The sequence below is a fragment of the Lithobates pipiens genome, unplaced genomic scaffold, assembly GCF_037356315.1.
Source record: "Lithobates pipiens isolate NorthernLeopardFrog02 unplaced genomic scaffold, aLitPip1_a1.2 Scaffold_16, whole genome shotgun sequence".
NCBI lineage: Eukaryota > Metazoa > Chordata > Amphibia > Anura > Ranidae > Lithobates > Lithobates pipiens.
In genome coordinates this window covers 473225747-473253320 of record NW_027507748.1, presented here as the reverse complement: position 1 = coordinate 473253320, position 27574 = coordinate 473225747, and the positions used below count along the sequence as shown (strand labels likewise).

At 45.0% G+C, this 27574-nt stretch overlaps 1 protein-coding gene across 1 annotated transcript in view; it reads right to left on the bottom strand.

Moving 5' to 3' along the window:
• Window positions 1-27574, bottom strand: part of PCCA (propionyl-CoA carboxylase subunit alpha) — a 1052859-nt gene that overhangs the window by 434970 nt on the left and 590315 nt on the right. The window contains exon 17 of the mRNA XM_077482961.1: window positions 16541-16651. Coding sequence (XP_077339087.1) covers window positions 16541-16651 — 111 coding nt within the window. The remainder of the gene's footprint in view (window positions 1-16540; window positions 16652-27574) is intronic.

Below are 27574 nucleotides of genomic sequence, written 5' to 3'. Positions count from 1 at the left end.
AACCCCTCGGAACTCCGAGAGCGGCACTGGCCGGGTCAACTCTGACTACCAGCGTCCGTTGTTTGGGGGTGGCGGGCGAGGTCACACGAGAGGCGGGAGATCTCCGTCACGGAGAGACCTAGGGAAGCAGAAAATCGTCAATTGGTTAAGGTGATGAGTGGGGGACTAGAAATCAACAGTAGAGTAGCCACAAAGGGGGATCTATGGGGAAGAGATAGGACGATTGAGTGTGAATGTGCCATATCTGGTCAGCGAAACCTGAGGGTCAGGGGCAAGCGATAAGGCCTGGGGTCAGTGAGGAGTTAGGTGGTGATGGTAGATGGGAACAATAGTTCAAGAAAATCCGATGAGGTAGGATCAAGGGCTCGTGCGGGATGTGCTGGGGGGATTGGCCATAAATTGACAGTTGAAAGGGAGGAATGGGTTAGACTTGCCGAGTTGTGTTTCGGGGGGAATACTAGAGCGGGGTACAAAATAGGTGCGCGGACATAGCTACTGGTAAGTAAACGATAACTTAAATTTTATAAACAAAGGATCAGAATAACATAACATAATGCATGGACAAGTAGGACAGACACAAGGCAAAGATGGAGGGTCATGTAATGACAACTACAATTATAACTACACCTGTGCTATATGTAACAAACACCCGAGATCATTAAGAGGGAAGGCTGAGTATATGGAGTCGGGAGTGAGGGTTTGGCCAAATCTTATGGATAGTGAATAACCCTGTGGGGAGTACACATCATAGTGGGTAATGTCAAACAAACAATTAACGGAGGTCACTGCCAGTCTTTTGTGTATGGTCCCCGTACTAATGGACCTGAGCACTGCTTTCAACCCCCAGGCACAGAGGAGAAGCCTCATGAAACCGGTCATGTTGTAGGAAGGATATCGATCAGGAGACTGGGTGACGATGTGATAGCTACAGGACAATGGGGTTAAAGATCTAATCTTACACAGTACCTCACTCCCGACTCGCTGGGAGGTCCCTACTTAGTACGACTCATATCATAGTTATGCAGACAAATCTAAGTTTAGAGACTAATAAAGAAGAGAAGTATTGAAAAAGGGAAATAGGGAGAGAAAGAAAAAGAGGGGAGGAAGGAAGAGGTAAGAAAATGGTTGGTAGATATACCACTCAAGGAGAAGAGAGCTCCGTGACTACGTCCGTCTGAGGTGAGCTGAGGTGGGCACAACATGGTGGCAAGCAAATGCCTGATGAAGGAAAGGTTTACGAGAGTCTCATGGGGCACTCCGAAGCTGTTGTAAGTAGGAGGCATCGCAGTAGTATAGTGGAAGTCTTTAAGGCCACGAAGCAGGAACAAAAGGGAGAAAAGTCAGGGACTGTGCAAGGCATTCCAGGCATCAACACAAAAGCTGAAGAACAATGCGGGGGCATCCAGGCTCGATACGGGGACTGCCCAGTGGAGGGGACTAGTTTTGTCTCCGCATGAGTGGGTGGAGTGGGGAGTCCTTGGGTTGGAACTGGGGATCCGATGACAGGTGGAAGTATCCGGAGAGTAGTCGCCAAGCGAAAGTTCTCGGTAGGGGGGCAAAGCACTCCATGGGTGTAGAAGTCAAATGGGTTGTGTCTGCAGGCCTATATGGCTGCTGGGTCCAGCATTATGAACTGTGGGTATCGTTCAACAAATGGAGGAGGGTGTCAGAGCTCCCTCAACTACGGCGGGGTCTGCGGTGGGCAGGCGAAGCTGTGGGCTGCCGTTTCTTGGCGGGGAGGCATTCCTCTGAGGTGAGTAAGGGAGAGGAGGTCGGTGTTCAGGTCTGCGGCGTCTCCCGATGGCATAGTTGCCAGCTTCGTCCACCCCCTCCATGGAGGTTACCCTGCAGAGAGTAGGCAGTCTGAAGTCGCTGTACCAGTCAGGGAGGTCAACGGAAGGAAGGTCAAGTGCGGTACAGAAACGGTCCAGATCCTCCGGGACTCTCAGATTTTCTACGCGGCCCTGGTGAGAAGTGAGAGGCAAAAAGGGTATTTCCAACGGTACGGAATGGCTCTGTTTCTCAATACTTCCAGCAGTGGTCGGAGTTCCCGTCTGCGCTGCAGGGTTATGTTGGAGAGATCCTGGAAAATTTTGATGTGAACTCTTCTGTGGTTAATCTGGTTCCTTTCTCTCGCTTTACGTAGAATGTCTTCCTTCAGAGGGAAGTCTACCAGGCAGCATACCACATGCCTCGGGGGGTCAGTATCACGGCCTCTGGGGTGCAGGGCTCTGTGTATACGCTCAAATACCACTGGGGTATCTGGAGGCCTTTCCAGGAGGTCATTAAAGATATGGGTAACTCTTTGGGACAGCAGGTTAGGGTCCAAGGACTCAGGTATGCCTCTCACCCTCAGGTTTCGGCGTCTCCCTCTGTTGTCGAGGTCTTCCAAGTGCCTGTTGATGTCCCTCAGGTGTATAGCGTGGGATTCGGTAAGCTGTTGCACTTGGCAGAGGGAGGCATCATGGCGGGTCTGCACAGCTTCCATTTCGACCACCCGTAGAGACATGGAGTTGATGTCAGCCCTCAAGTCAGAAATCACCACGGACAGGGTATGTTTAATGTCGGCTGCTACACTGCGCAAGTCTTCTAGGCTTATCGCAGGCTGATCCCGGGAGCTTGCATTGGGCCTGGTGCGCAGCGGGCTCCTGCTGTGCGAACGCGACTCACTCGAGGCCGCGGCTCGGGAGCTGCTCGTAGGCCGCGACCAGAAGATCTCCGGAATTTGTCTGTGCGGATGAGCTTCAGGCTCCGAGGGTGAGCGGGGTCTAGCCGCCGACATGTTGGGGTGACAGGGGGCGCAGTTTGGGGGTAAGGGATAGATTGTCACTTGCCTTGGCTAATGTAGCAGGGTCTCGTGGACGGGAGCTCAGGGATTAAGCGGCCATCTCGGATCAGCGTCAAGCCACGCCCCCACTTTCACTTAATCTACCTATATTCTTTCTTCCGGAGTTTTGCCAGTACCTGCTGGATCGGCGGTTCACCTTGAGAGTGCTTGTCCAACGCACGGATAGCAGCTACCACGAACAGCTTCAAACGCAGCCCACGGAACGGACCCAACCCCGGCTTAACTGTGAGTACCCATTCCACAGAATGGCCACCTCACCCCTGCTGACGTTTTTAGGGGGAAATTTCTGCCTTCTCTTTATGTATACAGAGCCTACACTAATCTCCACCTCCGTCCATCCCCATGGCCATTAACTTTTTGTCTATCAACACCAAGGGGCTCAACCACCCCATGAAAAGGAAGTCCATGTGGAAGGAAGCAATATCCAATGGGTCAGATATTCTCTGCGCCCAAGAAACCCACTTTTGTCAACATGCGGCACCAGTCTGCAAACATAAAAATTTCCCACACACCTTTTTTGCGAATGCCACCTCTAAAACGAAAGGAGTTATGATAGCGGTCAAGGACTCTGTTACTTTCAATCTACATATGGTAATTGCAGACACTCAAGGTTGCTATTTGATTTTGGTATGCAATATCAAACGACTTATACCATTGTAAATGTCTACGCTCCTAATACCCGGCAAGTTTGTTTCTTTCACAAAATTATGAAGAAGGCCTGAAAATGCAGCAGAGGTTCGCTGGTGCTATGTGGTGACTTTAATGTCGTACCCGATCCGTCCATTGACACAACATCCAACCCTAAACGCCTAACAACATCTCTGGGCAGTACATTGCACAGGGAAGATATTTATGATGTATGGAGATGCCTACATGTAGCTGAACGAGACTTTACTTTTTTTTCTGCCCCTCATCATACGTATTCGAGAATAGACTTATTCTTGGTCGACCAACACACACTATCTAAAGCAATATCGGCATCTATCAACACCATCACGTTGTCAGACCACGCGTCTATTACGCTATCGTTGAAAAACTCTTCTACATTTGAATCCATTCCTCTTTGGAGGGCGAACTCTTACCTTATATGCAATTACCAGAATATAAGACGCAAATCGAGGACCGTTTGGGGGAATTTTTCTCCCTCAACGGGCCCTCGATGCCCAACAAATTTGTGCTTTGGAATGTCCATAAGGCATATATTCGGGGAACTTTTATAAAATTGGGAGCTGGGGAGAGGAGGCGGCGGCAGCAGAAGATACGTGAAGTTACTGACAAGATCCGCGACCTAGAATCTCAAAATAAACTAGACACATCCCAATCTCTGACTGAACAGCTCAACAGACTGAGACATGACCTGAGACTCCTTCTACTGGATTCTTTTGAAAAACAGACAAAAAGATTAAAAATGACATACTATACACAGGGCAGGGAAATTACTTGCACACCAACTTAAAGGTCATAGATTAAAATCAAAGATCCCTTACATCCTTCATCCCGATAAACAAAAAATGCTGCATCCTCAAGACATTGCCAACGCATTTAGTAACTATTATGGTTCCCTCTATAACTTAAAAGACGATACTGACACTGCCCAGCCCACGCCCTCCCTGATCAATGACTTTCTACAACAGCTATCCTTGCCTACTCTTTCCCCACAACATCTGGAATGACTCAATACACCTTTTACTTTAGAAGAAATTCTCAAAACAATTGACTCACTCCCCGGCTCAAAATCCCCTGGTCCCGACGGATTCTCTGGGGAATACTATAAGGTGTTTAAATCATATCTACTACCTCATCTGACTGAAGTATTTAATGCTGCCGCCGCTTCCTCCTCCTTCCCACATGAAATGTTGAGCGCTGTCATAGTGACTTTGCCGAAGCCAGGAAAAACTCCAGATACACCAGCCAATTTCCGTCCCATATCCTTACTAAACACGGACGTGAAAGTCTATGCTAAGCTAATAGCAAACCGGCTGATAACTATTCTACCCTGCCTAATACACCCCGACCAAACTGGGTTTACAAAGGGGCGTCAGACCTCAGATGCCACGAGGTGATTGACAAATATCATTCATCTGGCCGGCGCTGGACGGGGGCCTTCTCTGCTCCTCGCATTGGACGCGGAGAAGGCCTTCGACAGGGTTCACTGGGGGTATATGAATGCAGTCCTAACCAAATTTGGATTCTCCGGTATGATCCTATCGGCTATAATGGCTTTATACTCGAACCCTTCAGCTAAGGTATACACTTCGGGTGTACTCTCTACTCCCTTCCTAATATCTAATGGGACGCGTCAGAGGAGTCCACTCTCCCCACTAATTTTTAATCTAATTTTAGAACCCCTGGCGGAATGTATACGATCCCACCCCAATATTACTGGGTTTAAGACCCAGACATCGGAACACACGATCAGCCTGTTCGCAGATGACATTATCCTGATGCTTACAGACCCCGAAAATTCCTTGGCTTTGGTTCATGAAACTCAGACTATTTAATATGTTGTCTTATTATAAAATTAATGAGAACAAATCTTATATTTTGGGATTGGGTGTAGACGGGGACTTGCAGTCGAGAATTAGTGCACGGTTTCCCTATAAATGGAGTGAGAATGGCATAGAGTACTTGGGAATCACCTTGACCCCCACCACTGGTGACTTATACACTAACAACTACATTCCCTTTCTCAAATCCCTACCATCCAAGCTACAAGCCCTTGATAAAACAGAACTTATCTGGTCCGGTAGATTAGCAGCGATAAAGATGATAATTTTACCCCAACTACTCTACTTATTCAGGTCCCTTCCTATCCCCATCCCCATTAAATACTTTACTAAGGTACAAGCTGTAATAAACAACTTTCTATGGAAAGGGAAAAAGGCTAGGTGGGCCTTTAAAAGCTTGCTGACAGCGAGAACGGCCGGGGGGGGGGGGGGGGGGGTGGGAAATGTACTGATCTATGACTATTATATAGCCTCCATACTAGCGCAACTGAAGACGTGGTTCCCGGATTCGCCCCAAACGAGATGGCGGGAACTTGAAGAAAGCCAAATCCCCAACACTAGCTTATACAATTACTTACTGACACACGTAACCAATACTTCCCGCATCACAGCTTTGGCTCCCTCTATCGTAGCGTCCCTACGAGCTTGGAGGATACTCCTTACACAAGCTTTTACCACCCCTACTTCTACCTTAAAAATTCCTATTAGCAGTCTTATTGGACTCATCCCCAATCTGCAAATATCTCACTGGCAGGAAAATGGTATCACATTTATTGAGGATCTTAGGATAGGACCAGCAATGAAAACATTTTGCACATTACAAATTGAATATGGACTGACAGATTCTGATAACTACAGATACATCCAAATTAAGCATCTTCTCCAATCACATACTCTCTCCGACATACAGCTCCCCTGGAAGATTGTTTTATATCTCACCAAACCCTCTACTAATTTAAAGGGGATCTCACTATTCTATAATACCCTTAATGACAAACTGACATTCCGCAAGACACCTAATATTAGTGCATGGGAAAAAGATTTAGGTGAGACGTTCACGGAAGACCAATGGCAAACAGCGCTGCGAACAGCCTACGCATCCACTAAATGTATCAACCTTTGGGAATTGACGCAAAAAATACTGCGACGTTGGTACATTACTCCATATAGGATTTCCAAATTTGCTCCCAATGTCTCTCCACTCTGCTGGAGGCAGTGTAACCACCCCGGCACCCTGTATCATATCCTCTGGGAATGTCCTAAAATGCAAACACTTTGGAACAAAGCATTTCACTTATGCTCACAAATAGCGCAGATCCACATCCCCGCTGACCTGGCACTGGCCATCTTATTCCTAAACATAGATCAAATACCCAAACCCACCAGAATGATTATTTCCCATATTATGTTGAGTACCAAACTGGCTCTAACGCGCCACTGGAAAGATCATAACGCACCAACGTTAAGAGAAGTTATGATTACTGACACACATGCCATGTATGAAACCCTGTTTGCGTCAACCCAGGGCAAGCTTATCGTGGCCAGAGCAAGTTGGAAAAAGTGGACTGACTGGTTTACAAATACTAAACTGATATGATTATTGCTCTATAATAACCAAGACCTGTGAAAGGACATAAGGCAAACTGTGTTGAAACTCCGAACCTCTAGCTTTTCTTTTCTTTATTTTTTTTATTTTTTATTCTATCACTTTATTATTTCCTTTGTTCTATCTATCCTTTATTAATTTTATCTTTGTTTTAATCTTTACTCTTTAAAATTCTCTTATGTTAAACATCCATCATTCTTTCTCAATTGCCTACAAGACGTATTATTCAAATACTGATGCAGTCTGTACGACGAGCAACAACAAGCGTCAACAGATTTGATGTTTATATACTATAATACCTTTATAGCGGATACTCACGCAATATACATTGATTAGTGACATCTGTTCTGGAGCCCTACAGGCTCGATGGTACCGCTTGGCACGGCGAGTTAGTGATTGCCGAACCAGGGGAAGGTGGAGGTTTTCCCTCTCTAGGCACAGCGAGTACCCACTAGGGGTGCCAGAGGGAGGGCCTCCTCTTCATACTGGGGAACCTACTGGATACACAGGTAATCCATGTGACCCCCTGACTACTGTACTGGTAAAACAAGTGTGATGCGGTTCTGTTCTTTCTGTATCTTTCTTTATATTATATATCCCGTGTTAGTCGTCATATACTACTATTATATACTGTAAACCGGAATATTGTAAGTGTATGTATGTATGTAGGTATACACATGTTATCCTAAAATTTTATAAAAAACTTATTGCAATGAAAGAGTTACTCTCACCTTCTCACCCAGTAACAACTAACATTTTGTATTTCCTAATAGTTTCATTGCAGTAACAATGGTATCCAGAACGAATTGCAAGGGTTAACGTGCCCAGCAAGAACCAAATAAAAGCATGACAGAGGTTCTAACCATATGGAAAAAGGGTTTTGGCTTTATCCATCCCACTTTGGTGCCAGCTGGACACAGAGGTGGTGTATGGTAAGTAAAAATGTAATTTACTGTACTCTCTAGAGATAAGGGAGTGCAAGGATTGGGTAGATTTCTATCCAAGTCATGGATTTGATTTCAATATTTTTATTGTATAGTTTTTTTTTCTGGAAAATAATGAAATATTGAACTAAAAAAGTAATATTGTAAATGCCATATCTTGGAGTACAATACAGCACACAAGCTTGATTTTCATAGACCCTGGGTTATAGGCTGGTGCCATCAGATGACTGGCCACTGGCAAAGATTTTTGGAGGACACACTCTGAGCATGCCCTATAACCCTACCCCACTCTATGAGACCTCAATGTAGTAGCAAGCAATGCCGAGTAACACAAAAACAGAGTGGAGCGGTAGCCTGTGCCCTGTACTGTACTCCAAGACTTGGAATTTACAGTTAAGTAAAAGTTCCTAATATCATAATTATACAATGCAGGAAAAAGACTTGATCTCCATAGACCATCAGACATTCCAAGCAATGAATAAGGAGGATGGGAGAGAACAAGGAAAAGAGAATTGTGTCAACAGGTCCAACAAAAACAAGGGTCAACAAACACAACTCTGCTACCAGCACCTTTCAGCTAAAAGCTGCAGCCACAGATAATTGGATGTCCTCGGGGTAGAAGTTTGAATGGGTATGAGCAGAAGACCAAGTGGCAGCCTTAAAAATCTGGGCAACAGAACCCAGATGTCTGAATGCCCAGGAAATTACTACCGGCCTGGTAGAGTGAGCATGTATTTGTGCAGGAGGTGCTTTGTCCTTTAGCGTGTAGGCTCTTGAGAGAATTTCTCATCCACCTAGCGATGGTGGACCTTGAAGCAGAATGTCCCTTGTAAGGTTCTAAGGGCAAGAAAAAAGAAAGTCAGTATTCTTGAAAAAGAGCACTCTGATGGCTCTGACCATGTCCAGACAGTGTTTTCATAGAGGTGGAAGGCTGACACCACCTTAGGAAGAAAAGATGGGTCTAAGGCATAAGACTACTTTGTCTTTGTGAATCATGAGGTATGGCTCCTTACATGGGAGAGCCACTAACTCAGACATGTCTGACAGACTTGTTAGCCTCCAAAAAGGCAACCTTGAATTAGAGGTCATCCAAGAGGAGTTCCTTGATAGATTCAAAGAGTTTCTACAGGGCACCTTGAATAATGGCCTTTACAAGAAGTATAAAGGAGAAAGGGAAGCTAGAGGGTTTTTGAAAAATATAAATAAAAAATAAAATGGACAAGGCAAAAACTGTCCCTTAAGAATACTTAAGCCCAGGTTCTACTCAAGTTCTGATTGTAGGAATGCCAGAAGGTGAGGCACAAAGTAATCTCTTGGGTTGAAGGAAAAGTGTTTTTACAACAGGCAAAAATGATTTCAAGGGAGAAAAGTAGAACTTTCTGGAATCGGTTTTCCTTGCCTGAGCAATGTGGAAATTACAGACTACGAGACCCTTTTGTTTCTCAAGATCTAGGCTTCAACAGTCATGCTGTGAAAGCTAGTGTTTGAGAAACAGGATGAAAGAGGGAGCCTTGAGTTAGCAGATCTGACCGGTTTGTAAATGGCTTAGAATTCTGTGTATGTCTTGGTACCAGATTTTTCTGGGCCAGTGTGGCGTAATGAGAATCCCTGGTTCCTTTTCTTGCTCTAGTTTGCAAAGCAGCCAAGGCAGAATTAGCACTGGAGGAAAGGTATTGATTAGCTTGAAATTCATCCAGGAAATTATAGGAGCATCTGATCCAAGTGATAGAGGACACCTGGTCCTGGCCAACAGGAATAGCTTCTTATACAAACTGGAGTCCAGGATTTCCACACAGAGACCCCAACATCTGGCATAACAGGCTGAAAAGGATGTGAGAGTTAAGGGGTAATTTTCTCTTGCTTCACATGGTGATAACTAAAGTAATTTGTTTTCCAATTGTCCCCTTCTGGAGTGCAGACAGTGGACAGTGTTTTTCCATCCATGAGATAATCAGGCTTGAATTATATTGGATTCTTTTTCAACTGTCGCTGGGCTGATGGTAAATTGTCCTTGCTGTTCCCAATAGATGCTGAGGCCCGTTGTAGTATGGCTTCAAATTATATTCCATTGCAGTGGTTGGAGAACTTCAATCACTTAGGAGTGATAATCTCTCACCCAGCCTCTGAATTTATTTCCTTGAATTTGACTCTGATCCTAGGAGATATTTGGTCAAAGCTGAAAGCATGGAAGTCTCTACCATTATCCTTATTGGGACATAGTAACCTTTTAAAAATGAAAATTATACAAAAAGTTAAGTTATACCAAAACTTTTGTACCTTTTTAGACACTCTCCTCAGTGGCTCCCTGGCTCCTTATTTACAAGATTAATTCAACATTTTTCATCTTTCATATGGGGGATCAAAGAACTCAGATATAAATTAACCACCCTGAAGCTGGGTGTCCACATAGGGGAGTATCTCAGAAGTATTAAGAATAAGCATGATAAAAGTCCCATTGCACAACATTTTGCAACTTTTCACAATGGGAAACCAGATGGTCTCAAGATGAAGGACTTCAATACGGTCCTCCTGGGGAAGGAGAAGGGAGCAATTTTTAAGCTTGGGATACTGGCATCAAAGGGATGCAATACTGAACTGAGTCTCCAGGCAGTTTTGGATCTGTAGTCTGCTGAAACAGATTTTATCCCAGCACCTTTTTATCTTCTCCATTTTCCATCCTATATCCCACTGGTTCATCATGTCAGTAGGCTATACTTTCTAAAATTCTTGTTCTTTTGTTTCTATTAGTCCATCTGCTTAGTAACTTTGAATGGTAGTGTACCTTGAAGCTGGTGTATACTTACCTAAATACGCATGTGGTCTATACTTACCTAAATAACATGAGGGGTGGGACAGCAAAAAAATCTCAAGTAGTATTAGCTTGCACTAGCCTTTATCATTTACTAGTTATTACTATTAGGAAGTTATGACAACAGTAATTTTACGCTATGGAAGTCTCTGCAGATTTTTGTCTGAAGACAAAAATCTGTAGAAAATCTAATTGTGTACAAGGGGTCTAAGGCACTGCCCACCGCTGGGATTTCCCTGTAGTTGGAAGAAGTGCTTGACAATTTTCGGCCTCTGGCCCCTCGAGTCTGATAAAATTCTGAACGAGTCCCCTGAACCCAGGTGCTAGTGTCTGTAGTAATTTTGTATTGAGCCTTCTGAGCCCAAGGGGCAACTGAACCTAAATTCAGAGGATTTCTCCATCAAGAGATCTAGTGAATCTCCTCCTGGAAAGAAAACCACCCTGTCCAGGGATTCCTAGCTGTGATCCGGTCTAGCAAAATAGTTGTGTGTGTGTGTGTGATTTTACAGCGCATACATGAAAATAATATATAGTCCAACTAATATTGTAACAGATGCCTTAATTTCAACAGTGATCCATTCAATAAACATCTGTCCTCCAGTAAAGCGCTTGGTGCTCCAAAATTCATAAATTCCACTGCCTTGCTAAAGAAGCTGAGGGTAAAGGTGATACACTGACTAGGCAATTGTCCAGACCTTCCACCAGCTCTGTGATGTCATTATGGAGGAGTGGAAGAGGACTCCAGTGGCCACCTATGAAGCTCTGGTGAACGTCTGGTGAAGGCCGTGCTGGAAAATAATCTTGGCCACATAAAATATTGACACTTTGGGACTGTTTTGTACATTTTCACTTAGGGGTGTGCTCACTTTTGTTGCCAGCATTTTAGACATTAATGGCTGCGTGTTATTTTGAGGGGACAAAAAATGCACACTGTTATACAAGCTGTGCACTCACTACTTTACACCGAAGCAGGGTGTCATTTCTTCAGTGTTGTCACGTGAAAAGCTATAAGATTTTTACAAAAATGTGAGGGGTGTATTCACTTTTGTGAGATACTGTGTGTGTGCGCGCATATATATATATATATATATATATATATATATATATATATATATATATATATATATATATATATATATATAGGTGTTGTGTCGGTACGGGCGTGGATGAAGAACCACCTTATCATGGTGGACCACAAAGTAGGGGGTACAACGGAAGATACCACCACTAGTTCTGACACCCTGCAAGCAGAGCTAATAGCCACCAAAAAAGCCACTTTCTTAGACAGCATAAGCAGGCAATTTTAAAAATATTTTAAAATTTAGGCTTTTGAAGAATTGACAGCACCAAGTTCAAATACCAAGGCAGTAGAGGAGACTGCACCGGTGGAGTCAGTTGTTGAACCTCTTGAATAAAAGTATGCACAAATGAATGCATGGCCAAGGGTCACCAAAAGAAGACTGCCAATGCAGACACCTGGCCCTTGATGGTACTCAAGGCTAACTTCTACTCAACACCTCGAAGGATGGTCAAAAACATGAGTCACCGAAAAAGAACAAGAGTGAACACCAATCGACTCACACCATGAAATGCTTTCCATGTACAATGGTAAATCTTACTAGGGTGTACACTTCCTAGCCTTCAGCAGTGTCAGAATCACCAACCCAGGCAAACCTCTGTGTCCTTCAGCCAGGATGTCAAAGCTAGCGACTGTAAAGCGGTATGGAAGATTGGCCCTTGGGACAGCTAATCCTCTCTGAGTGGCAGTCTCCAAGAGACGTCGGCGTCAAATCGCGCTAGAAGGCCATTTGGGGGCCACCAGAATGACCGGAATCCCTTCGGCCTCGATCCTGCCCAGAAGCAGCTTGAGATGAAGGACAGGCATAGATCAGACAATACTGGCCCCACTGGGTCGACAGAGTGTCTGTGGCTTCCACCAGAGGATCCTGTGACCTTGCCACAAACCTTGGTACCTTCCTGTTGAGCCAAGATGCCAACAAAACCACCTCGGGCATGCCCCACCGCAGACATATATGAAACACATTTGGATAAAGAGACCACTCCCCTTGGTCCCACGCCTGCCAACTGATATAGTCCGCCTGCCAACTTTCCACTCCTGGAAGGAATGCAGTGGAGAGGGTCGAAATGAAGCATTCTGCCTACTGGAGAATGGCAGCAACTGCCGCAGCCACCAACACACTTTTTGTTCCTCCCTGGTGATTGAAATAAGCAACCGCCATGGCATTATCAAACTGGATCCATGCTGGGAGCACCTGGAGCCGATCCATCCAGCGAACCAGGCACAGCCTGATTACATGAAGTTCCAAGACATTGGTAGTCTGGATTCCACCAATGTGTCCCAACAACCCTGAGCCAAGCTCAGTTCCAGGACACCTTCACATCCAGACAGACAGGCATCCATAGTGACCACTGTCCAATATAAGGGGAGAAGCGATTTGCCCTGCTGCAGAGCCAAGCCACCAGATCAGGGAACCTCTTGTTTGCCGGCTCAGCGAAATCTGATTGTCCAGAGACTTTGGAGACTTGTCCCACTTCACCAGGATCTCCCTTTGGATGGACCCAGTATGCAACTGCAAATGGAACTGCCTCCAAGGTAGACACCTTCAGGCCCAGCACCCGCATGCTAGTCCAGATTGAGTACCACCTGCTGGACAGCTATAGATGAATGACAGCATGCAACTTCTGAAGTGTGTCCAGAGTAAGGAACACTCTGGCTAGAGCTGACCCAGATAATCCAATTTTCTGGAGGGAAGCAGGACAGACTTCTGGTAGTTTAGAAGCCGATCAAACACCTTCAGGGTCTGAATAGTGATCTCCACGTTGTTCATCAAGACAGAAGCAGACTGTCTACAAGAGGAGGTCATCCAGGTTGCCCAGTGCTGCAACCCTCCTCTGATGTCAGAACCGAGGCCAACATGTTTGTGAAAACCCGAGGCGTGGAGGTGAGACCAAAGGGTAATGCCACAAACTGACAGTGCTCCTCTCTCAAAGAAAAACAGAGGAAACGCTGATGTTGGGCCCATATTGGAATGTGCAAGTAAGCATCCTTGATGTCGATAGAGGCTAGAAAATCCCCTTGATGTAAGGATGCCACTACCGTGCAAATGGACTCCATTATGAATTTCTGTACCTGCACAAAGCAGTTCAGAGCTTTGAGGTCCAGAATTGGACACACCTTGCCCTTTTTTAGGGCCTGTAAACAGGTTTGAATAAAAACCTTGTAGTAATTCTGATACCGGAACTGAGGCAATCACTCCATGAAGCAACAGGTCCTGCACCTCCCGGAAGAGAGCTTGCAATCGGCTCAAGGACAGACGTACAGTGGAAGGAAAGAACCTGAGGGGGGCAAGAACAAAACTATCTTGTAACCAGACAGAATCCCTTTGTGGACCTATTTGTTGTTTACCAAGGAGGTCCACAGGCCCGAAAAACCAGGAAGACACCCCCCCACTGCAGGCATGAAGGAGCCTTGTCTGGAGAATCCCGCTCTCGGCTTGCCAGACCAGAGCTGCTTGAAACCTCCCGAAGGAGGGCTTGGAAGGTTTTGAACTCTTCTCAGTTGGCCCGAAGGATGATTTTTTTTTTTTTTGTGCCAAAGAGGACATGGTCTGCGACACGATTCTTTCTCCATCCCAGACAGTGGAAGAAAGGTGCTCTTCCCATGTTAACAGTCTTAATGATGTCATCCAGGGTAGCCCCAAACAGTAATCGCCTTGAAAGGGCAAATCGGTCAGAGCTTTTTTAGAAATCTGATCCGCAGACCAACACTTAAGCCATAACACATGCCTAAGCACCACTGCCAAATAAGATAGCTTAGAAACCAAAGGAACCGCGTCCAGAGAGGCATCACAGACAAATTGCCGCCCCTCAACCAACTGGTCCGCCAACTCAACAAAGGCAGGGGGCATTTGCTCACCGCCTAGATCATGGTGCAAAAGTTTAACCCACTCAGTGTTTGCGACACCGGGGCAATGGCCAGGACTGACATCAGCGCCGAACCAGCAATAGTGAGCATATTGCGGGCCAAAGGCTCCACCTTTCTGTCAGCCAAATCCTTAAAGGCTGGGGATTCCTCAAATGAATTCATGGTCGTCTTGTTCAACCTGGAGCCAGGAGAGTCCATCACTGGTGGACCAGTCCACTTCTTGAGGAGTGACTCGTCAAAGGGGTAGCTCACCACAAAGAGTTTAGAACCACAATGGGACGTTTTGGCCGCTTCCAATCTTTATAGACAAACTTGTCAAAATAGGAATAGTAAGGGAACACCTTGATGACTTGTGGGTGCCAAACGGGACAGCCTTCCCTACAGCCACTTCAGCTGTACCCTCCACCTTCAAAATATCCCACACAAATGTTATCAGTGTATCAACCAGCACCTTCATCTACACTGCAACAACTGTGGAGGAATCATCCTAACTATCTGATACATCAGAAAGCGTGGCTGCAAAGCCTGCAGAGTGGGCTATGTTCACAGTGACAGAGCCAGATTCCTGATCTGACAAGGCAGATGAGGCAGGAGAGGGCAGGGGGTGCTTTCTTCTAGTTGCCGCCCAAAGGCTACATCCATTTGGGAAATAAAGGACTCCAGGACCATCGTCTGTGCATGAATGGAAGGCTGGGACCCTGAGGGAACCTGCTGCCTCCAAAAAGGGGTTAAGGTGGGGAAACCGGCTCCTGAGACGCCATGAGTTAAAAGGGGACACACCCCAACAAAGAGCATTTAATACCCACCGCACCCATATCCCCACGGGGCAACCAAAAAAATAAATAAAAAGAAAATCACTCCACAATCTGCAGCGGAGAGAGGGAGCAACCTCACCAGAATTCACCACCCCACCAGAGTAGCACTGGTCTGCACCAGAGACCACCACAAAATGGCCGCCACATGCGGTGCCCATGGGTCCAAGAGGAAACCGGGCACAGGACCACAAAAAACTGTCAGCGCCCACCCCAGCAGGGAAGTTCATCCTGCTGGAGGCATGTCCACCTGCCCTCTCCCACCAGCACAGTGCTGCACACTAGTCCTATCCATCTGTCAACCCTCTGCTCTACCCCAGGGGGGTGTAGGGGGGTTCAAAGATGGCCCACACAAAACAAAGGGGGCCTGGGGGGTAAGGAGGGGGACCTGCTGGTCTGACCATCCCAGGCGGGTGCCTGCATCAACCCCACATCACATTCAAGGTGCGCCTACTCACCATACTGTGGAACCAGGTAGGCACCACTCCAGACAGGACCACTTGCCATCAAAGGGAGGGGGTGTCGGCCAGGAGGAATGATGCTACTCTGGCCAAGACCTGGTCCTATGCGACCTTGCAAGGCATTTAATTCGCAGGCCGACCCTTGTCCAGTGGGGCTATGTCACAGCCGAACCCAGTGTGGAGCTCGCTGGCCAGACTGAGGGGGCCACTGGATCTAGCTACCCAGCCCATCGCTCACTCTGGCATTAGATTGCAGATCTCTCAGGAAAAGACATATAAAAAATAAAAAATAAAAAGGGAAAAAGTTGCCAGGACCAAAGATCCCGGCAGGGAACTAGGTCCTTATTTGTGACTAGGCAAAAAAAAAACACACAACAAAAAAAAACTGAAGGCCTATAGCAGAAAGGGGATGTATACCAGCTAGGACTGCTCAAAGGTGTAGCCGAGTCTTTTCTGCCTAGTGTTCAACTCCTGGAGGGCAATATAATCCTATGGTTCTGAATATCTAATATATTAAAACACTCATTTAACATCAATTATATACTTTTTTTTTCAATAATGTGCAAGGTCAGCATTTCTGTAAGGATTCAAAACAAAAAATAAATACCTTTAAAACCGTCAGGATAAACTTCAGGTAGAAATTTAGTAGTGATATCTCCTTTGATAAAACGTGAATTGATGATCACCTCACGGAGTAAAGGAATATTGTGAGTCACACCTAAAAAGCAAAACACAAGAAATTAATTCAGCAACTGTATAAAATGCAGTTACTTGAGCCAAGCTTTCACAAAATGTAGAGACTGCTAACACAAACAGGCTGATTTACTAAAATAGGCCATAAACTTTGCAAGTGCAGTTGCCTCTAGAGCTTAGTAAATGAGGTAAAGCTTCACTTTAAGCAATCACATGCAAAGACAAAAAACAAAACAAAAAACTGTTTACTTGCACTTGATTGGATGATGGAAGTCAGCAGAACTTCCCCCCATTTACTAAGCTCTGCAGCAACTGAACTTGCAAAGTGCACAGTCTTTTTACCTTAAAATTAACCACCACAGTGTATCCAATAGAGAATAAACTTGTTAAACTGGGTACACATTGCAAGGTTACAACAGCCATCTCCCCCCACTGAGCTGTTGTGTTCTGACAAAGGAATGCTCTCCCCCCGCCAGAACACTCCGTTCAGCACTCTCAGCCATTGGCTGAGAGTGCTGATCGGGAGTCGGTCAGCTGCTGGTTTTGCAACGTGCACAGCCGGCTTCTGTCGGACAGACCAACATACACATGGGTCAAATGTCAGCCATTTTTTTTTCCTTAACAGGCCGTTACATTCTGATATTCAGTCAGTGTGTATGGGGCTTTACCGAGTCAGTGACCTAAAAATTACAAAAGTAAAGGCACAAGACACAACTATTGGGTGGTTCAGTAGGAAGCAGCCAACATTTGGACATAGAATACATATCTTAATACAAAGGCACAGCAGAGGATTGCCACACATACATTTCTTGTGTTAGTACAGCTATCAGTTTTTTATTTTTATTTTCATTTATCTTACTGGGTTGAAACAAAAAAGGTGCGTGTGTGCATACCCAGCTTAGTGATCACACATCTGATACAGAAATTGCCAGTCCATTGTTAAATGTGTATAAATAAATCCTTACCATATGGGTAGGAGGAGATGGGGGTGAAAGGGGAAAAAAATGCTTTATGCTCAATAGAACTAATACTTAGAATCATTATACAATTACATAGAATAGGACAGAAAAGAGGATGTGGACAATCAGATGGCAAAGGGGGGAAGGGGAGAGGTAGGAAGGGACAGTAGTGAATGGTGGGCGAACCCAATAAGTAAATCTCTTGTGTCACGTACACAAAGGCTGAATTTCAAGCGGCATTGGCAGGTTCACTGGAACCCAGTTGACATTTAGCCCGTGTGTACTGCAGTCGGTCCAACAGAAGCCAGCCGTTTGGCATGACCAGAAAAAAGTCTGCCAACCGTCTCCCGATAAACACTCAGCCAATGGCTGAGAGCACCAACCAGAGTGTTCTGCCGAATGGGGGGCTGTCCCCCTGTTAGAACACAATAGAACAGCAAGGGGTAGTTAGTACAGCGGCGCCTCAGTTTTTTTTCATTCAGTCCTGGTGAACTAGGCTGAAAGATAGTACATGTGAAAAAAATAAAAATAAAAAACAATTCTTGCCAAAGTAATTTGGCTCTGGCACACGTCAGCCTTTTAAAGGCTAAATTTGCCCTTTTTTCCTTCTAAAATGCAAGCTTTCCTATGTACCAAATTACCATTACTGTACCTCAGATTAACCGCTTAGGGACCGCCAGCCGCAGGTTTACGTCGCTACTTTGAAGAGGAATATTGTTATGGCAGCAGCTAGATGCCATAACCTCCGGTATCCTCTTCTTCAGCGGGCGGTCCGCTTTCAGATAAAAGTGGTCTCTGTGGCAGATTTCCCGCAAGATCACTTTCATTGGCATCAGGAGAAGCTCCCCCCTCCTGCCGTGCTCTGGTGCCCTCCATCGCTGACCGGAGCTGTCGGTAGCAGCGGAGGCAATCGGATCCTTCTTCCTGCAAGGCATGGATACGAGTGAGGGTAAAATGGCCCCCACCCGTCTCCATATAATTGCAGAGCAGAAGCGATGTCAAAACGTCACTTCCGCCCATAGCTCTTAAAGGGCCATTTATTATTATTATTTTTTCAAGTTACACTTTTTTTATTCATGTTATTGCATTTTAGTGTAAATATGAGATCTGGGGTCTTTTTGACCCCAGATCTCATATTTAAGAGGTCCTGTCATACTTTTTTTACATTCCTTGTAATAGGAGTAAACGTGACTTTTTTACACGAACAGTGTAAAAAAAATACAAATAATAAATAGGATTTTTAAAACAGCTTACCTGTAAAATCCTTTTCTTGGAGTACATCATAGGACACAAAGCCTCAAGTATTTACTTGATGGGTTATGGGCCTACCAATACAGGAGGTTGAAGTTAAAAATCCTATTATCTGTATAGTAGCTCATAGGACGCAGAGCCTCAAGTATTTACTTGATGGGACGTTTCATAGCAATGCTACATGAGGGGAGGGAGACACAATCTGTAGAGCAATCCCCAGACCTGAGGACTTATACTGCTGCCTGCAGCACACTGTGCCCGAAGGCGATATCCGAGGGCATACCACTCTGTCCTCGCGAATAACCAAATATTGCTCTTTAAAAAAAGAGCAGCCAACTCTGAGAACCTCCTTGCTTAGGATATAGCAACCAAAAATACTAGCTTCCTTGTGAAAAGAACTAAAGGAATATGCTGTATCGGTTCAAATGGCTATTTTTGTAACACCGACAAAACTAAATTCAAGTCCCAAGGGCTTAAGGGTGATTTAACTGGCAGATTAATCCGCATCACTCCTTGCATGAAATCCCAGACTAAAGAATGCATAGCAAGTGGTATTTGAAATAAAATTGATAAAGTGGAGACTTGGCCCTTAATAGTACTCTGGGTCAACTTCATCTCTACGCCTAAATGTAGAAAGGCAAGAATTCTGCCTCTAAAATATCTCCGGGGGAGCCAACCCTTGGATTTACACCAGAAAACATAAGCTTTCCAGACTCTAACACATATAGCTCTAGAAGCTGGCTTCCTAGCATTAATCAAAGTAGAGATAACTGACCTGGAAAGCCCACATTTCTTCAGAATGTGGGTCTCAATAGCCAGGCTGTTAAATTTAGAGTTTGCAAAGTTGGATGGAATATCAGCCCCTGTTATAGCAGGTCTGGCCTTAGTGGGAGGAGCCATGGACCCTCCACTGTCATCTTTAAGATCTCTGCATACCATGACCTTCTGGGCCATGCTGGTGACACCAGAATTACTGACTCTTTCCAGCTTGATCTTGCAAAGAAGTCGAGGCAGCAACTGAATCGAGGGAAATGCATAGATCAGTGAGAACTGATCCTATGGGGTCACCAACACATCTGTTCCGTATGCGAGTGGGTCCTTTGTCCTGGACACAAACTTGACTAGATTCGTGCTGAACCTGGATGCTAGAAGGTCTAAACACAGAGTCCCCCATCTTTGGCATACAGCCTGAAAAATCTCAGGATGAAGAGACAATTCCCCTGGGAATAACTGCTGGCGACTTAAGTAGTCCTCCTGCCAATTCTCTGAAAACTGCCGATAGGCATGGGACATGCTTTTCTACCCAAGTTAGAATTGCATAGTTTCATAGTTAGTAAGGTTGAATAAAGACACCAGTCCATCCAGTTCAACCTGAGTGTCTACAATTGTCCCTATCCCTGTACATTACACACTCACATTGGTCCCTACCCTCAAGGAGCCCACAATCCAAGGTCCTCATTCATATACTAGGGCCATTTTTTTTGGACAGAAGCCAATTAACCTACCTGCATGTCTTTGGTTTGTGGGAGGAAACCGGAGTGCCCGGAGGAAACCCACGCAGGCACAGGGAGAACATGCAAAATCCAGGCAGGTAGTGTCATGGTTGGGATTCGAACCAGTGACCCTTCTTACTGCTAGGCGAGAGTGCTAACCACTACACCACTGTGCCGCCCAAAAATTTGGTTCACCTTTCTCTGAGCCGAGAGACTTTTGGTGCCCCCTTGGTGATTCATATATGCCACAGCCATGGCATTGACGGATTGGATCCTGACAGCACAATTCTTTAACCTAGAGGTCCAGGTTCTCAGAGCTAGATACACTGCCCGAACCTCTAGGATGTTGATTGGCAAGGCTCTTTCGGTTCTTGACCACTGTCCTTGGACAGTTGTCCTCTCTAGTAATGCACCCCAGCCTGGAAGGCTGGCATCTGTTTCTACTTTCCAGATAGATAATCAGTCTGAAGGACTTGCCCTTCAGCAGGTTCCGAGTTAGTAACCACCAACTGAGGCTTTGGGACACTCTTGGGGACAGCTTGGCAAATCCAAAGCTTGAATTGTCTTGTTCCAAGCAGACAGGATACTGTATTGAAACCATCTCAAATGGAATTGGGCATAGGAAACTGCTTAGAATGAAGCTACCATCTTTTCTAACCACCTCATGCAAAGGTAAATTGAGGTATTTTTCTTTGACCTGACCATCCGCACCAGCTCTTGTATGGCCTCCTTGCGGGAGGTAAGAACACCCTTTCCTGGGCTGTGTCTATGATCAGGCCCAGATACTCCAGCCTTTGTAGTAGCTTTAAGGAGGATTTCTTTAGGTTGAGAATCCAACCCACACTCTCCAGGTAACTGCTTGTAATGGCTACATCTTGCTTCAAGCGAGCCAGAGTGGTTTATTAAAAATAGATCTTAGTAAGCCAAGACAGTTATGCCCTTTGCCCTTAACCTGGCTAGAGGTGGGGCTAGTACTTTTGTGAATACCCGAGGTGCTGTCGCAAGCCCAAATGGCAAGGCTACAAACTAAAAGTGCTTTTGTTCTACTTTGACCCGCAGAAACCTCTGGTGAGGAGGAAATATAAGGAGCATGCAGATATGCAGCTCTGATGTGGATGGATGCAAGTTCTCCTTGTAGGATGGAAACAACTGACTTGATTGACTCCATGCGAAAGGAACGGATCTTCAGGAACGGATTCAGATTCTGCAGATCTACAATTGGTCTTACATCCCCATTTGGCACCGTAAACAGGTTTGAGTAAAACCTCAAACCTTGCTCTTGTGTGGGAATCTGTATGATCGCCCCTTGAGCCAATAATCAGTCTAATGCTTGAAACAGGGATTGCCTTTTCCCTGGATCCTTGGGAACGTTTGTTCTCAGAAAACGAGACAGTGGAAACTCTCAAAACTTTAGCTTGTATCCTAGAGACACCGTGGAGAGAGATTATTTGTCCTGAATTTTCCTTTTCCAGACTTCTGAGTACCTCAGAAGTCTTCCCCCCACATTGGTGAGGGGAGATGCCTCTTCATGATGAAGCCTTGGTATTCTGCTTTGCAGACTTGCAGCTCCAGGTCTTCCTTTGTGCCTGGGTTTGACCCCGAGGTCTTCCTCTACAGTCTGACAGTGGCATGGGGAAAAATGTTTAAACGAAGGAGGTTTATATTTTCTTTTGACTGGCAAAAGAGTACTCTTTCCGCTAGAAATTGTTTGGATGTATGTATCCAAACTCTCACCAAATAGTTGTTCTCCCTTAAAGGGAAAACCGGTTAAAAGGTTCTTGCAAGGCGCTTCAGCTGACCAACCCTTTAACCAAAGGGTTCTTCAAAAGCGTACTAGTACAAGCACAAGGCGAGAAGCCGGATCAATAGAATACTTTATAGCATCTATGGCAAAGCATAATGCTTTTGGTAGCTTGGCCAACTCCCAGGCCTGTTGTGCAGATTATCTGTGAACTGGTCCTTTAAGGACTGACAGATGCCTATAGCTGCAATTGCAGGCCGAGTCATAGTCCCTGCTCAGGAAAAAGAGGATTTTAACTAACCTTCCAACTTCTTATCTGTTGGATCTTTAAGCATATGCGCATTGTCCACTGGACAAGTTAAACTTTTATTCACATTGGAAATTGCAGCGTCATATTTTTGTGAACTATTTTCCTCCGTAGGATAGAGAATTGAGAATCTATTTGGAGGGGAAAATTACTTATCCAGACGATCCCATTCTGTATAAATAAGCTTTTCTAGTAATGTGTGGATGGGAAACGCATGCAAAGGCTGTAAATTTTTCAGGGAACCCAGGGAGAAGACTGGAACTTCAGCTAACTCTGTTAGGGGTAGCATGAAAGCAGAGCGAACCATTTCAGTAAGGCTCTGTACTTCAGTTTGTGAAGGCTGTAACAGACTCCTTTCTTCAGTTTATAGCTGTGAAACTGAGAGCGACTGTGTAACTTGCATCAGGTTAAAAACCTGATTTGCATCCTCAGCGTCTTCCGCCCTCCCATGTGGACGTTTTACGTCCTGCATTCTGCGCCACTTTCCTTGTAGGAACACGCCCCTCCTGATCAGTATAACAGTCTGCATGTGTGTACAATGCTTTTCATTTAAAATGAAAAACACAAGAGGAGGAGGTGGTGTTGCCGTCTAAAGCCTGCAAAGTCTGCTACTTTGTCCCCACCTGCAGCGTGCTACTGCCTGTCAGGCTGGGGAATCATTACAAAAAAACAGCAAGCCAAGTATAAGAAACTAAAGTGCCTTTATGTAAAGATTGGAAGTGGCCACCGCATTTTTGTCAGCAGTATATATAGCTCTTATGGTAGCTATTTATTATACATATGTGTTTATATAAGCAAAAAAAACATCAATAGTTAAACTGGTCGCTAGTGGATATAATCCCATGCCTGTCAGGAAGTCTCTTAAGGCTGCACTGGCTGGCAGAGTACTTGAACCTGTGTATGCTGCTTCTGTAACTGCTGTACCCCTTAGTTAATTCCTCTAGAAGAGGGACACCATTTGTTCCTAAGAACCCCCCTCTGGCTGCTGGGACCACACATGGGCCATTATAGCCGGACACAGAGCTGCTGAAAGCATCGTATTTAAGGTATGTGTAACTTACTCCTTCTAGAGGAGACATTTTAAAGGCATACATTTTAAAAATATGGAAGGAAAGATATAGGAACCTTTTACAGTTCCTAGTCTCTTCCCTTACCTTTTCTTCGCTGCAGGATACTGCCGATTTAATAGACAGATCCAAATTTCACCCATCACGGCGGGCAGCATAGTTAAACCTTCAAAGACCGGGGCCCTTTTAATAGGGGTTCCACTCCTTTGGACTTGTATAGCACCCCTCAGGAACAGCTTTAGGTAATGTAGGAAGACCAAAAAGAGTCCTGGTTCCTAGGGTCCAGGTCTCTGAGAGAAGTGTTACAGGCAAAACCTCGTTCTTGAATCGAGGTCCAGGTACCATCCTATGGCCTCAGTGGCAAGGATGGATCCGGTTGTGGAGGTTTTTTTAAGTGCAGCATGGATCCCTCCCTGGAGCTCCTCAGAGCACATCTTCTCTCGTGAACAACACCTTTAGACACTGGTGAAAAAACTGAGGTACTCCTGGAAGGAGGAGGGGTTATATAGGGGAGTCAACTTCCTGTATTGGTTATACTGGTGTCAAAACCTGAAGTTAGGTCCATAACTCATCAAATGAATACTTGAGGCTTTGTGTCCTATGATATACGATAAAGAAACATTTTTTAAACGTGCCCGTCCCCCTTGGCTTGCGTGCAGAAGGGAACGCATACATGAGTAGCGCCCACATATGAAAACGGTGTTCAAATCACACGTGAGGTATCGCCGGTAGAGTAAGAGAGAAATAATTCTAGCTCTATAACGCAAAACATGCAACCTGTAGATTTTTTTTAAACTTCGCCTCAGGGCTGAAGAGGTTTAGGAGGTAAATCCTGGGGCTGTATTGGTTAAAGGAGTTTTTTTTTTTTTTTACCAAAATGTGTATCCTTGATCGGTTAAGCGTGTTCCATGCCTCACCGTGTTCCAGTTGCCGTCTCGACAATTTATCCGTAAAGGGGTTGTAAAGTTTTTTTTTTTTTAAATAACAAACATGTTATACTTACCTCCACTGTGCAGCTCGTTTTGCACAGAGTGGCCCCGAACCTGCTCTTCTGGGGTCCCTCGGTGGCTGTCTCTGCTTCCTCCCGCAAGTAATTCTCACCTTAATGCAAGCTCCTTCGCATGGTGAGAAGAACTTGTGGGTGCGCTCCCATGATACAGCCGGCAGCTATAGCCGTTCGCTGTATCACTCGGCTCTGCCCCCGGCTCGTCACGTCATTGGATGTGATTGACAGCAGCAAGAGCTAATGGCTGCGCTGCTTTCAATCCATCCACTCCAGCCAGTCAGCGGCCAGGCTGAGCGGCGAGGAGAACGTTGGGGGCGAGCGCAGGACTTTCGAGGGGTCAGGTAAGTAAAATGAGGGGGAGGGGGGCTGGGGGCGCCAGCACTGAGATTTTTTTTCACCTTAATGCATTCTAAAGAATGTCTTTACAACCCCTTTAATGTTACAACGCTTGTTATTTTAGGCCTGTTTCACAAGGCATTTACCCACTTACACCAGATTTGGTAGCTACCAAAATGCAACGCTCAAAAAAAAAAAAAAATGGACTTTTGAAATATTTTCTTTTCCAATAATATTTTTATTGAAAAGTTTTACAAATCACATTTTCAAGGCAAAATAGTGTTTACATGAGAAGCATTTCCAAGGTATACACTATCAAGGGTGATTGTTGGGCTTCATCTCTTTATACTTAACTTAATGAACTGCACAAGAAACTCGTAACAATTAAAAATAACAGACAAAATACATAATACAAGAAAGAAAAAACAAAAAACAAAAAGTGGAGGACAAGATTATTGCTTTCTTAGATCCCTGTCATTCCTTTAGGCTTCATGAACATAAAGAGGAGGAATCCATACCATGTGGCCTATGTCCACTTACTGGTCACTCAAACAAGATGCAGAGGAAGAAAAAAAAAACCTGCAAAAGGAAGGAAGAAGGGGAAGGAAGAGAAAAAGGGGGGGGGGGTGGACATGCACCCCATCATTCTCCACTTAACTGCACTAACGTCTCTTAAACCTTCGGTCAGATATTTTATCCATGGTTCCCAGACTCTATCAAAGATTGGTTGTTTATCAAGTAATATTGCTGAGAGGAGTTCATTGATCATGATCCACGACAACTTAGTTTTCACCAAGTCGAAGGGGATCATGGGCCAAAATCTAGCTACCACTAAACTGGATGCCGTTAAAATAAATGATGAGTTTGTGTGTCCAGATACTCCCTCTATTGGGTTTCCTAGTAGCGCCTGCTGTGGTTATTTGGTTATATTCACCTGGGTTAGTGAATAAAGTTATAGATTGGTATCCAAAATCACCTGACTTTAGGGCATGTCCACCATATATGGAATACTGTGCCTTCTATACCACATCCCCTAAAACAGATTGGAAGTACCTGGGACATATGTTGTCACTCTCACTGGTACCATTGCAGCAAAACTTAGTACGGTAAATTTGCCTCGATCAGTGATGTGTTAATGCATGATTTAGAGGCAAAATGTGCAATTTGAACCCATTTATCAATTTCCAACATTGCCTCTATTTCCTGTTCCCACTTGTACATATTTTTCCGATACAAGATATTGTATATTTTCGAGATATGACTGGTATGCTTATCGAAGGACCTGCACAGATATTCCATTGGGGTGGAAGTTGTTAAATCATTTGTATGCTGTAGATTCTTCAAATAATGCACTAATGCAATAAAGTAATGGTACGCTTTTGAGTTCGGGAGTAGGTATTTATCTAATGGGGATTGCTTCGATAAAATACCTTTGCGGTCACACATGTCAGCAATACGTATCAATCCCTTGTTAGTCCACCATGCGAACTCCTGGGGATTAAAACCCAGGGTAAAATCAGGATTACCAGTCAACGGAGCCAGGGGAGAATGAGAAGATTGGAATGCATGAGGCTTTATCAATCTGTCCCATAGGCTTAGTGAAAAAGAAAATGTGGGGCTCAATATAATTGGTCTATCACCCATATGTAGCCACATCAAATGACTTGGTTTAGTGGGATGGAGAAACAATTAAATGTTCATTCCAGATGGTTGAATTTGCAAGAAATGGTAACAGATTCGTTGAGCTAGTTGTGCGGCTTCAAAATATTTGGCCAGATCTGGAACTCCCAGGCCACCTCTCAATTTGGGTGTATACAGGGTGAGCCTATTCACCCTGGGTCTTTTGTCTTCCCAGATAAATTTCATAATCGTGTTAAGTAGTACTTTAATATCAGCATGCGGATTGCAATCGGAAGTGTTCTAAATGAGTACAAAAACCTCAAAAGGAGATCCATCTTTATTGAATACAGTCTACCGAACCACAATGGTGGATTGCTGGCCCATCATAGAAGATCCGCTGTCAGTTTCCTATATTACACCCCTTTCACACCAGGGCGTTTTGCAGGCGCTATAGCGTTAGAAATAGCGCCTGCAATCCCCGAGGGCTTTCACACTACAGCGGTGCGCTGGCAGGACATCAGAAAAAAGTCCTGCCAGCAGCTTCTTTGGAGCGGTGAAGGAGCGGTGTTTACACCGCTCCTCCACCGCTGCTCCCCATTGAAATCAATGGGGCAGCGCTGTAATGCCACCGGCAAAACGTCGCTATTGCGGCGTATTTCCGGCGGTTTTGACCCTTTCGTGGCCGCAAATCCGGCGGTAAAACGCCGCTAAAAATAGCGGCGTTTTACCTCCGACGCAAAGGGCGGTGTGGTGTAAAAGGGGTCTAAAGGAGGATAGTTGGCCTGATATAGGGTATGTGGGGAGAAAGTTAAAGAGATTCCCAAATACAGGAGAGCCTCTAATGTAAGGTTTAAAGCTACAAACTTTGAATGCTTGATTCTAAAACTGGAGAGAGCTGTAAAATGGCACAAGGTTTGATATAAGTTAGGTAGCGACGTTAATGGTGATGAGAGAAGCATCAAAACGTCATTGGCAAAGGGGGCACATTTGTGCTCCCTATCTCCGCAGTATATGCCTTTTATATTTGGGTGATTTCTTAGGTTGATTGCCAAGGGTTCCAGGGCCATTATAAATAAGATGGGAGATAAAGGGAGGTCTTTAGCTACGACACTTTATCAGAGACGGCTGGTGGATGTCTAGAGATGACATAATACAGGACTCTCTCAGA